The following is a 13690-nucleotide window of genomic DNA, read 5'->3' as shown; positions in this document are numbered from 1 at the left end:
TACATACTCAACTAGATAAATAGGTTCATTCCCATAAACTCAATATCACGCATGGAGCTAATATAGATCGAATCGTATCAGAAAGATTAAGATAAAATAAGTACAACACAAAATAAAATTATATATATATTTTTTGAATTAAATATTACTTTTCCAAATAGTTTGTCTAAAATTAAAAAGGCATTTTGACTATTTTACTTAATAATTAAGTTAATCAATTACATATAGATTAGAGTAATGAGTGCATTAAGTAATACAAATAAAAATTCACGGAGGCACTCTGAATTTTAAACTACTAAAGAGATGTAGATTGTTACTTTTCCATTAAACGTCTGCCTAGTCAAAATTGACTAGGCCGATATTAAGCTATATATTAAATTGGAAAAGTACATTCAAAAGAATACTCCATTAGAATCAAAGAGTATAATATAAGAAAAGTAAGCCTAAAGTATTCTATTTGGGTGTATAAAAATACTACACCCCTCGACAACATTCCGAGGATTATAGAAGGTCATATATCCTCCTTCCTAACACAACTCTGTTGCGCACTCCCATGCACAATGCCCATACTTCCATCTCTCTCCCTGTGCGCTCTATTTCTCCTCTCAATCCGCTAAGTCTGTTTCCTTATTCTCGCTGCGTTGCGACCACAAGCACCACTAATGCAAACCGCACCCACCTTTCCAACCTTGAACGTCTCTTCCAGAAGCGCGCCGAATCCCCGCCGGCCCAAACCTTGGACCGCGGCAAAGCGGATCCAGGGCATCCTCTCTTCTCACCCCTCAATCTCCCCTTCCTCTTACTCTCCTCTCGCAACCAAGCGACGGAGGAGATGTCACCGCGAAGCCTCACCCGTCTCCAACGCCTTCTCTCTGACTCCAACCGCCCCTCGCCCCGCGCCGCGATCGCTAACCGTTGGCGCCTGTACCATGGCTCTGCCGACTGGGCCGGCCTCCTCGATCCCCTCGACCACCACCTTCGCCGCGAACTCATCCGCTACGGCGAGCTCGTCCAGGCTGCCTACGTCGCGTTCGATTCTCACCCTTCCCCTCCACGTGATGGATCCCACCACATCGCTCTTCCGGACCAAACCTACCGGGTGGTGAGCAGCCTTTTCGCCACATCCTCCCTCAAACCTCCCCACTGGGCAGGCAAAGCCGCTCCATGGATGACCCAGCGGTCAAGCTGGATTGGCTATATCGCCGTCTGCGAGAGCGAGCGAGAGATCAAGCGGATAGGGCGCCGCGACATCGTGATCGTCCTCCGCGGGACAGCCACCTGCCTCGAGTGGGTCGAGAACTTCCGAGCAGGGCTTACGCCGATGGCGGACGGAAAGAAAGAAGAAGAAGCGGCGAAGGTGGAGCACGGCTTCTGGAGCCTCTTCAAGACAGCGGGGGATCACGTGCCGAGCCTGTCGTCAGCCGTAGCGGAGGAGGTGGAGAGACTACTCGAGAAGTACGAGGGAGAAGAGCTGAGCATCACGGTGACCGGCCACAGCCTTGGCGCGGCGCTCGCCTTGCTTGTCGCGGATAAGGTCAGTAGTTGCTCCCCGCAGATGCCGCCGATCGCAGTGTTCTCGTTCGGCGGTCCGCGTGTCGGGAACAGGGGATTGGCCGAAAGGGTCAAAGGACGAGGGGTGAAGGTGCTGCGAGTGGTCAACGCGCACGACGTGGTGACACGTGTTCCGGGAGTACTTCCGAGGAAGGACGGGTACACGCACGTGGGAATGGAGCTGCGATTGGATAGCCGTGTGTCCCCCTACCTCCGGCCAGATGCGGACCCCGCCTGTTGCCACGATTTGGAGGCGTACCTGCACCTGGTAGATGGGTTCTTGGGGAGCAACTGCCCCTTCCGCTCCAACGCCAAACGGAGCCTCGTCCGCTTGCTAAGCCAGCAGGGAAGCAACGTCAAGAAACTGTACACGAGCAAAGCCCGTGCACTCCAGGTGGGGACCACGCTGTCCACCGACCACGGCTGCATAGCCAGATGACGGCCACAAACCGCGTTGCGGCTTCGCTGTTAATTAAACAGTATTGCAATTTTTTTTAACATCTCTTGTATGTATATGTCAAATGTCGGCAGAAAACCTCCACAACGACTTCACCTAAATTGGTAATCAAATTCTCATTCGATATATAAAAGCTTTAATTGAAATTGTCCTAACAAGGTGCTCGTTCTTGGTAAACGAATGGAGTGGAAATATATTAACGGTTATCATGATTCATAAGTTAACCAGTGAAAAGAAGTCAGGCTTATGACATACCTAATGACCTCAGCTTCTCCGACAGGTTCCTTAATTCTTGAAATTAATTGGTTAATTCCAAGCCAATTAACTTGTAGTTTATTATTAGGTTATTAACATCTACACTCCCTAAACTATACCCGATTTTTATGAAAACTCCATAAATTTTTTTTTGTTATAATGTCCCCCTTAAATTATTGAAAAATTTTAATGTGACCCTTTCTGTTAATGTACTATTAAAAAATTTTGGCGCTATAGCTTACATGGCAGTCATCCAAAGCGTAATTAACCTTGAAATAATACCCTTCCAATAGTAATGGACAATGAACAAGATGGAATCCAGCCACAATATGCCACCAGTAATGACCTAACTCACCGATAGCTTTATCAACTATAATGGTGATACAAATCGAGTCAAATCGGATCGCATCAAAAGTCCTTCTTAAGGCACAAGACCTCCCGTTCGAACTCTCACACCTACCTAGGTGGAGCAGCGAAGAGCGAAGGGGCTTTGCTTTCGATGTGATGAGCATTTCACCCCTGGTCATCGATGTTCCAAACCAATCAGAAGTATGATGATCATCGACGGTCTTATGGAGGATGATGAGATTGTTGATGATAGAGAGTGTCCAAAGAAGGTCCATGAGAAAGCCGTTGTGGAGGGTGTGGAGGAAGATATCCAAGCTGAAATATCGATGCATGTATATTTGGGTACTTTTGCACTGAGGACGTTACGAGTAGACAGACTCGTTAGAAAGCATTGTGTGCACATCCTCATCGATTCGTAGAATACACACAACTTTCTAGACGAGAGGTTAGTGAGGAGATTGGGTTTGGATGTCGAATTGACTACAAGATTTGATGTTGCTATTGGAGACAGTATGGAACTTAAGACGAAGAGCTTGTGTCATTGGGTCGGTATACGAGTGCAAAGATATGACATCATTGTGGACTTGTATCTGTTGGCGCTGCAAGGAGTGGACATTGTCCTTAGCGCTCAGTGGTTACAAAGCTTGGGACCCATCACATTTGATTTCCGGAGCATATAGATAAAATTTAAGCAAGAAAACAAAGATGTGCGGCTTGATGGCATTCGATCTCCATCGATTCCTACAATGCAGCCTATGGTGGGGCTGCCATGTACGAGTGATTTGGCCTATCTTCTATAGTTAAGACCAGTAGGAGATGAGACTCAAATGAGTCTAGACACTACCATTGAGTTGTCTAATTTATTAAACAAATTTACTGGACTGTTTGAGGAACCGAAGGAGTTGCTACTAAAGAGAACGGCGGATCACCGCATAGAGATTGTGCTTGGGGCTACACCGACGAACGTGAGGCCATATCGGTATCCATATGTGCAAAAAGAATTTATCTCCAAGATGGTAGCCGAGATGTTAAAGCAAAACCTCATTCAACCAAGTCATAGCACATACTCATTCCTCGTACTATTGGTGCGAAAAAAGGATATGACATTACATTTTTGTGTCGACTATCGGGCACTAAACGCTATTACTATCAAGGACTGGTATCCCATTCCAGTTATAGAGGAGCTGCTGGACGAGCTTATAGGGCCGACTATATTTAGTAAGCTTGACTTAAGGTCTAAGTATCATCAAATTAGAATTCACCCAACAGATGTGCACAAAACTGCGTTTTGGACTCCAGACGGGCATTATGAGTTTCGAGTCATGCCTTTTGGTCTCACCAATGCTCCAGCTACCTTTCAAGGCCTCATGAATGATATATTTCGACCTCTATTGCGAAGGTATGTCTTGGTATTTTTTGACGATATTTTGGTGTATAGTAGGACTGAATTGGAGCATTTACGGCATTTGGAGGACGTGCTGAATTTGTTGAAACAAAACTAATTGAAGATCAAGAAGTCCAAGTGCCTATAGGGAGTACCACAAGTGGAGTATTTAGGCCATATTATTTCAACAGATGTTGTAGCGGTGGATCCTCAAAAGGTTGCATGCATGATCGCTTGGTCTTTTCCTACTACTATCACTGGATTAAGAGAATTTTTGGGGCTGACCTGATATTATCACCGATTCATCATCGGATATAGCAAGATCACTGCTCATCTCACTTATTTATTGAAAAAAGACTATTTTAGATGGACGGATAAAGCCACTACAGCTTTTGAAAAACTGGAAACAGCAATGAGGACAACACCCGTTTTAGAGCTACCGGACTTCACCAAAGAGTTTATTGTGGAATGTGATGCGTCGTGTGTTGGCATAAGAGCTGTACTAATGCAAGGAGGACGTCCCATTGCCTATCTTAGCAAGGCTTTATCATAAAAATCTTAGCAATTATCGACTTACGAGAGAGAGATATTAGCAATTCTGTATGCGGTGACAAAGTGGAAGCCTTATTTGATCGATAGACAATTCATTATACAAATTAATCAAAGGAGCTTTTCATACTTTATCGGATAACGTATACACACTCCAGCACATTAGAGATGGGTCACAAAGTTGCTAGGGTATTATTATGAATTCCAATACAAGAAAGGAACGGAAAATAGAGCGGCGGATGCACTATCGCGCCAACCCGATATCATTGAGCTTGCAGCCTATTCTTTTCCTACCTTTCCCTTTCTTGATGTGCTGAGGTATGTATGTACTTTTAACCCAGATATTTTGAGATTGTTGTAGGAAGTGATGGATGATCCGGAGCACCATCCAGAGTTAGAGAATCGAGGCGGTTTGCTGCTAGACCGCGGATGCATTTGAATGCCCGCAAATGATGGATTGCGACATAAATTATTGGAGCACTTCCACCAAACTCCAGAGGCTGGTCATGAAGGTATCCTGAGGACTTATAGGAGGATATCTCAGGGTTGCACGTGGCTAGGATTGAGGCAGGATAAGAGGAGTTTTGTCCGTGCTTGCAAAGTTTGTCAAAGGGCTAAAGCAACCACATTGAAACCAGTCGGATTACTACATCCTTTACCTATACCAGATCATGTTTAGGAAGATATTTCTATAGATTTCATAGAGGGTCTTCTGTTGGTACGTGGTTCTTCCGTTATCTTTGTGGTGGTTGACAGATTGAGCAAGTATGCACACCTTTCGGCATTATCACATTCGTTTTCAGCCAAGTCGGTGGCTAAAATTTTTATTAAAGATGTTGCTCGGTTACATGGCATGCCACGCACGATTGTCTCGTATCGTGATCGTGTATTTATGAGTATTTTTTGGATGGAGTTATTCAGATTGCTAGGGACTCGATTGAACTTCAGTTCGGCATACCATCCACAGACGGACGGCCAAACCGAGGTGGTCAATCGAGGCATTGAGCAATACTTGAGGTGCTTTGTTAGAGAGATGCCGAGACGATGGTTGGAGTTCTTACCGTGGGCGGAGTGGTCTTACAACACCGTTTACCATAGAAGCATTGACATGACTCCATTTGAGGTGTTGTATGGATGCACGGCTCCGACATTACGTGCTTATAATTCAGTGGCATCTACAGATCGGACAAAGGTGGACTTAGCGTTGATAGATAGAGACGCCATATTGAGAAGGTTGCATGCTCACCTTAAATTTGCTCAAAACTGTATGAAGCAAGTTTATGATTGCAGCCATAGGGAGCAGGAGTTCGACATCAGTAATTGGGTATTTGTGAATATGTAACCGTATCAACAGGTGACCTTGCGTCCGATGTATAACCAAAAGTTAGCTCATCACTACTTTGGTTTGTTTCGGACGTCGGAGCATATTGATCCGGTTGTATATCATTTGGAACTGCCTGAGGGATCGAGAGTGCATCCTGTCTTCAATGTTTCTTTACTGAGGGAGTGCATTAGAGATCATGAGATCGTTGGATTAGTTCTACTAGAGCCATTGGGGCAGATAGAGATCATAGAGCTAGTTCGTGTACTTGTTAGACGCCGACGATAACATGGTACTAGATTGGAGATGGAGATTCTAATTGAGTGGCTTAGCAAGCTATCTGATGAGGCGACATGGGAGTTAGAGACTGATATTTTGGAGTGTTTCCTTGACTTTTCACCTTGAGGGCAAGGTGGGGGAAGCGTGGTGGGTTGATACACTTAGTTAGGATCTTTTTTTATTGTATTAGTTATTTATTTTTATTAAAATAAAATCCTAACTTACTAAGACTCTAACTAAACCAAATAATCAAATAAGATAATTAGACTCAATCCATTAAGCCTAATCTCCTTTTGATGTGATCCGATCTGACCAAGTTCGTATCAAATGGCTTCTTCCTTCCCTCTCCTACACCTCCTCTCACCCTTCCTCGGAGCCGTAGCTGACATTGTTGGAGTGAAAACATGGAAACTAGGAGGTATATTTCAATCAATGAAGACCAGGGAGACACCAATCCCAATATTAAGCTTTCGGTAGATGCTCCACCACCCATCCGAGCTATGGCGATGGAAATAGAGAGTAGACTCGTCAGTCTAACAAGGCTAACCATCGTGTTGACCACCAAAGTCCTCTCTGAGCCATCTATGGTTTGGAACACAAAGATCCCAACTTTTAGCTTCACCTCCCGTAACCACCCGATAGACCTAGATAATGCTAGGCCATCCAATTCTCATAAGGGGACACTCTTGGGCTGAAACTAGTGACGCCATAGGGGGTCAATCGCCGAGTTTGGCTAGTAGCAAGATGAGTTGAGTACACGACAACCCAACTCTGTCTTGGAGACTTAAACGAGTTAATCTTAGGCAAGCTTATCCTTTAATGAAATGCGAAAAAGGTGGGAGCTTTCTCAGAGAAAAGAAAATTGGAGATGGGCGGGGAGTATAAAAGAGCCTTCTTTGGCAAAGATGAAGAGGTTGAGGTAGTTGTTGTAGGAGTCGCTGCGCATACTAACATAGAGGAGGGCGTCCATAGAGGAAGAGGGAGAGGAGAGGAAAAAGGAGGAGAGGTGATCAGATTACGCTTCTTAGCTTTGTTGTAGCTTTGAGGCTTGTCGCAGTAGCAATGAGGAGGTCAAGATCATAATTTTCAGCATATCGAGCTAATTGAGGTTGGCGACCACCGATGCAAAGGAAGAAGCAATGGCGGGAGCCCTCTATCGTTGCTAGAGAGCATAAAGAGATACACGAGGCCTTCTTGCTGGATGTGCATCCCAATGTGATCTCATGGACATCACGTTTGCTAGTTGCATTGGCAACCTCTTTAGCCGATCTCGAAGGGCAGTGCTAGCAGATCCGTCCATCAGCCTTGAGGAGGAGATGAGTGGTTTGGTGAAGGATTTATAAATGTGTTTGGTGGATGAGGAATGGCGGTGGATAATGAATATTGAGGTTATTTTGATAATTTACTACTTTTATTTTGTTTTGTTGACTAAATTAATAAGCTCATTTACTTATTAAGGGTATAATTATTATAATGCGATTTTTGTTACCGTTAGCCGTTTAGCTTTATCCCAAAATTAAACGGGGATATTGTAACAAGAAAACAGATTAAGTGGGTTTTCATGAAAATTGAATATGTTCAAGGAGTGTAGATGTATAAGCCTTTTTATTTTATAATAAAAAAATGTTAATGTTGCAGGCTTTGCCCGATCTTTCTCTTGTAAATTGTTTTTGAAAGAGTTATTTATATATTTTATAAAGTCGGTAGTCAATCTTCGGTCAAAGACTTGAGTTCGAGGTCTTATTAATATTTCCAGGTACTAGTCCTTAATTTTGTCAAACAATGAGCTTTTCAACAATCCAGTCGGCTATTCTCTTTGTCGTTGTCAAGACTTAGGTGGACGAAAGAAATTCTGTAGTTTGTGTATTAAAGTAAACATTAATTTTGAAAAACAGTTCTGACCGCTCCAAAATTTCTCAACCAATACATTTGAGAGACGATTACTAATTACACCGGTCGAATATTGACCAAGTAAACATTCGATAGAGGCAAAAACAAAAGGAAGGTAAACAAAGTGCCTGCTTCATATTTTAGTTTCGTCAGGTGATTAACAATCTAAAGTTAAAGTTGAAGGTGCACAACAATAATTTTTCATATATATATATATATACATTACACATTTCTTATAACGTGGCAAATTGACACGCTTTATAACGTGGCAAAGTGACACGGTTTTTAAGATAGTTCCTTGGGACATGTATAGATTCAGGGATATACCGTCTTTGCGATATTACAAGTCAAATCCCAAGCTTGCACAAATTGAGATTCACATAAAAGCATAACATATATGGCAGTTTAACATTTGAAATTTGTATAGATTTGAGATTAGCTAGATGCATAATTGGTTTGCTTAGAATTAAAGTAGCATCTCACGTTTAGAAAGAGATTCCCACAAAGTGATGTAAGCGTTATTATTTTTCCATGATATCAGAATTTTTGTTAAGCTTGCTAGAATAATTATTGATTCATACATTAATAGTTGTTTATACTTAAGCTACCTAATTATAAATTCAATTAAGTGATTTGATGAATTAATCATTAATTAATTATATCTATTAAGCATGGGCCACCTTATGTGCAGAGCCCAAGTCACATGTGTCTTACATGATGGGTCTAAGACACATGTGACAATGGATACGGTTCTTACTGTATAGAGGAAGTTAATAAAAAATAAAAAATGATTTTAGTGACTAAGTTTTCTTCTTTAGGTTGTACGAAACATTCTCACTAGCTTCCCATCAAGAGAGAGAAAATAGAAATGTGGTTTCCTCCTCAGTTACCTTAGAAGAACCATACTTCAAGATTAAGAATAGGTTCAAGCTTGTTTTTGTTTCAATCGCCCAAATGGAAATATTTGATAGAATTTAATATGGAACTTTTGAATGTAATAGAAATTGATCTAACTGTTGAAAAGATCTGATATTTGAATATATTATTCTTTTGGAAGTTAAAAGTCCAACACAACCAGAATCTTATTAATCTGGTAGGTAGATCAAAAAGTATAGAAGAAATAATGACCAAAGGTCAAGAGATGGTAGGATGGACGTGCATGATGGAAGTTAATGATGTGGTTAGGGTTAGGATTATGAAAAATGAAGATGGTTGTTGTGGATGGAATAGTACCTTTTACAAGATGAGAGAGAAGAAAAGAGCTTCCAGGTATGTGTTTGGATTTGACTTCTGGTTCTATTTCTTGTGTAATTTCTAGTTTTTCTCAGAAAATAAAGTTTTTTGCAAGTGCATTCGAATGTTAGGAAAGGGTGTTCGAACAGTGCCGTTCGAATGCCTCACTATGTTTGCAAAGATAGAGAATGCTCAAATTGCATTCAACAACTACGTTTGAATGTTTGAGTGTGTTTGCAAATACAGAGACTACTCAAAGCGCGTTCGAATATTTCTCTGGCATGTTCGAATGCACTCAACGAGGGTGCTTGTATTAGGATGAGATTATTAGGTTGTTTTTGCTAGGTTAGCCATTAATACATAATGTGGATGTGATACACCTTGCTAGAGTCTTTTCTTATTGTATTAGCTATTTATTTTCATAAAAATAAACTATCTGTAGAGTGCATTCGAACACCTTTGCGAACGCCTGCATCAGTTTGCAAAAACAGAGAATGCAAAATGTGCATTCGAACATGGTCGGGCACATTCGAATGCCCGCGTGCGAATGTCTGCATTAGTTCGCATCCATAGAGAATATCTTTTGTGCTTTCGAACGCGATCGACCCCGTTCGAACGCAATTGGCAGGAGTCCATTAGAATTAGGGTTAATAATTATTATTTTGGCTTGTTGGCTAGCCTCTATAAAGGTACGGATGGCAACCAAAATCATTATGATCAATAAATAATGGTTTCTTTCCTCCTCTATCCTCTTTCTAGTCTCTTTACCCTATTTTCTCTCTTCCCTCTTCACCAACCAGCCATCTCTACCATTGTCAAGGTCTCATCTATCTTCTAATCTCCCTCGTCTATCGAGTCCTCCCTCCTCCTTAGGATCTCGACCACTTCTTCTCCTTTGTCCTTATCCCTTAAACTACATTAACCATTCACCCTTATCTTCATTATCATCCATAACCCTATCATCCACTCTACCTGTCACCACCACCACCATCACCCCCAGTCTTGCGTATTTTCATCCCAATTGTAGTTCGAATATGCAAAAGACATAAATACACAAAATATAGATCAAGAAATTACAGATTAATACAATTCGGACTTCATCGATATCGTCTCGAGTATGGATACACTTTAGGGGTGTCTTTATTTCCTGTTTTAGTGTTTAATTCATAGAAAAATAAATTTTTGGTATGTCGCATTCGAACGTGGGTGGAGTGTGTTCAAACGTGCTTGTGAACGCTTGCATCAGGTTCACACATGCTTGTATATCTCCTCACCACCACCGATTTAGAACTTGCAACCACAAGAGCCTCTACTGCCACCACCCTATAGGCAGAGACAAACAAGGATGGTTTCACCTAGCCCAATTGCAGGTGAGCCCACCCGACGAGCGGACCACTATGGAGATTGTCTTGGAGATCTAGATCCGTTGGCAGAGCAATACAAACCAGAACCGCGTTGAGTTAACGAAAATTGAAGGAGGATCATCAACCATTCATGGTGCATCCTCCTCTGGTTAGACAAGGACTAGGATATAATCCGGATCGAGACAACAGTATCCGTGGGCAAATCGTGCGTCTCGAATTTCCCAAGTTCAAAGGTGGCAATTCGATTGATTGGTTATATAGGGCGAAACAATTCTTTTCATACTAGGGTATAGCGGAAGAATATAAGGTGACACTTGCAAGCTTCCACCTTGAAGATGCGGCGCTTCATTGGTTTCGAGCAGCCAATGCTCATGAGGCTATTGAAACTTGGGCCGACTTTTGCGCTTATATCACGCGGCGATTTGGAGCATCAGGGTATGAAGACTTCGATGCTCTCCTCTCAAATATAGTGCAAAGGACCATGGTTGGGGCATACCAAGAAGAATTTGAGAGGATAAGTAGCCGATGCCAACCCCTATGAATGGATCAGCAACTTCGCAACACCTTCATCTCTGGGCTATGGGGAGATATACAAGCTGACATGAGGGCTTTAAGGCCTAGAACCTTAAAAGAGGCCTTCGAAGATGCGGTGCTCATGGAAGACAAACATCGAGCCATGAAGTCGCACCTGAAACAGAACTAGACGAGCCAAGAAAGCCGCAATCTAGTTCAACCAACCATAGCTGTAGGAAATGTTACCGACGTACCAAGAACCATTGCTACAATGGTGCCTCCTCGAGTGCCCCTGAAGCCATCCCAAGATGTGAAGTACGCACCTAGAGGTCTGGGACGAGCACTCACACCTGCTCAAGTGGAGGAACAAAGAGCCAAAGGCCAATGCTTTTGCTGTGCTGAGAAATTTATACCCAGACATCGTTGCGCTAAACCGATAAGATCAGTGATTCTAATAGACTGATTGGAGGAGGCTGAGGATGAGATTGCAGAGGAAGAGGTAGTGTTTGGACAGCAAGGAGTATGATACATTTAGTTAGGATTTTATTTAATTAACTAAATCTAGCTCTGCGCAGTTTCGAAAAACTATTCGTAGAATATTCTATACATATCTAAATAATATCAAACTAGTTGGAGAAGGTCGCTAACCTCTAGATGATACGATTCGGACTTCACCGATGTCATCTTGAGCTTGGATTCACTTTAGAAGTGTTTTTGTTTCATGTTTTAGTGTTTAATTTCCATTAAAATAAGTTTTCTGTAACTCGCGTTCAAACGCGGGTGGAGTGAGTTCGAACGCGTTTGTGAACGGAGTTGTGAACGTGGGTGAAGAGAGTGCAGTATGCGTTCGAATGCCTCATTCGAACGCACTGTGAACGCCTGCATCGCGTTCGCAAATCCAGAGAAGTGGGAAATAGGCGCGTTCGATCGCGCGTTCAAATGCCTGCATCGCGTTCGCAAATCCAGAGGAGCGAACTCGGTGCGTTCGAACGCGGTCGGCGAAAATTATATTATTTGGATATTATTTCAAAGTTCCGTGCCAGATCTAGTCCAAATTAGGAATTTGGAAGAGATCGAACCTTAGCCTAAGGGGAGATCGTATCAAGCTTGGTATTAGAGCTCCATAGCCCAAGGCGAGATTGTATCAATTTGGTATCAGAGCTCCATAGCCCGAGGCAAGATTGTATCAACTTGGTATTAGAGCCACCGTTCCTCGGAAAAGTGCTTCCTATGATGACCACCAGAGTCATGGCTGTATGGCGAGATGATGAAGAAGAGATTCTCTTAATAGAGGAGGGGGAAACGGTTGCGGGAACTTCCACCCGCGGAACTGCCGATCTAATTGGAATACGGAAGAACTTAGCGTTCAAGCCGTGTTGGGGTCTCTTTCAGAGCAAATGGCCATCAACAACCAGATGATGATGAAGATGATGCGGGAACTACGGGCGACAAGGGAAGCAATGGCGAATGGGAACACACCATCGACCCCATGACGTGAGTCCACCCCCTTGAACCCACCGCCACCGGTTCAGCCTTTGCAACCACAAGAGCCGCTGCTACCACCACCCTGTGGGCAGAGGCAAGCAAGGATGGTTACACCAGGTCCAGTTGCAGGTGAACCATCCGACGAGCTTGATACGATCACACCTCGGACTGTGGAGCTCTGATACCAAGTTGATACGATCTCCCCTTAGGCTAAGGTTCGATCTCTTCCGAATTCTCAGATCTGGACTAGATTTGGCACGGAACTTTGAAATAAGATCCCAAAATATGCCGCCGTCGGATCAACGTGAAATTTTGATATGTTATATACCCGTAAAAGAGCTTTTCAACAAATCAAAGTTTCAGACGAATCGGGGTTGGGGATCTCGAGATATCATCCGTTTAGTGGACGAATATCAGGATGATCTATTTTGGATCCATGGATGGAGGCACGTGATCCTAGGTAATGGTGGTTGAAGGTGGACCGGCGTTAATGGGGTGGCATCGGTAAAAAGTGGTGGTGGAAGGGTTATGGTTGATAGAAAGGTTAGGGCAAGTGTTGGATAGATTGGAAGAAGGGGGAGGAGAGGGCCACCCCTAAGGGACTAGGGTGATTGGCCGATCGAGGGAGGTTAGAAGCGGCGTCGCCGGGGATTGAGAGAATGGGAGTGAAAAAGACGAAGGAGGCAAGGCAAAACTCAATCTCAATAATCAATAATCAATCCTGACTTTGGTTGCCATCGACATCCTTTTAAAGGCTAACCAACAACTCAAAATTAACCCTAAAAATATAATTTTCGCCGACTGTGTTCGAACTCGCCCGACCGCGTTTGAACACACCGAGTTCACTCCTCTAGATTTGCGAACGCGATGCAGGCATTTGAACGCGTGATCGAACGCCCCTCTCGATATTTGCAAACGCGATGCAGGCATTCACAGTGCATTCGAACGCACCACGTTCGAACACATAGTGCACTCTTTTCACCTACGTTCACAACCCCGTTCACAAACCGTGTTCGAACTCACTCCACCCGCGTTTGAATGCGACTTACAGAAAACTTATT

General features: G+C 43.2%; 1 protein-coding gene across 1 annotated transcript; it reads left to right on the top strand.

Moving 5' to 3' along the window:
* The first annotated feature begins 330 nt into the window (after nt 1–330).
* LOC140770757 (phospholipase A1-Ibeta2, chloroplastic-like) lies at nt 331–2143 on the top strand. Its single transcript, XM_073112019.1, has one exon. It carries the CDS (start codon nt 554–556, stop codon nt 1988–1990), a length of 1437 nt encoding a protein of 478 aa, XP_072968120.1. The 5' UTR covers nt 331–553; the 3' UTR covers nt 1991–2143.
* The last annotated feature ends 11547 nt before the right edge of the window (nt 2144–13690 follow it).

This window comes from Typha angustifolia, chromosome 11 (assembly GCF_048772165.1).
Source record: "Typha angustifolia cultivar Huaian chromosome 11, ASM4877216v1, whole genome shotgun sequence".
NCBI classification, from domain to species: Eukaryota; Viridiplantae; Streptophyta; class Magnoliopsida; order Poales; family Typhaceae; genus Typha; species Typha angustifolia.
This window is presented reverse-complemented; position numbering and strand designations above follow the sequence as displayed.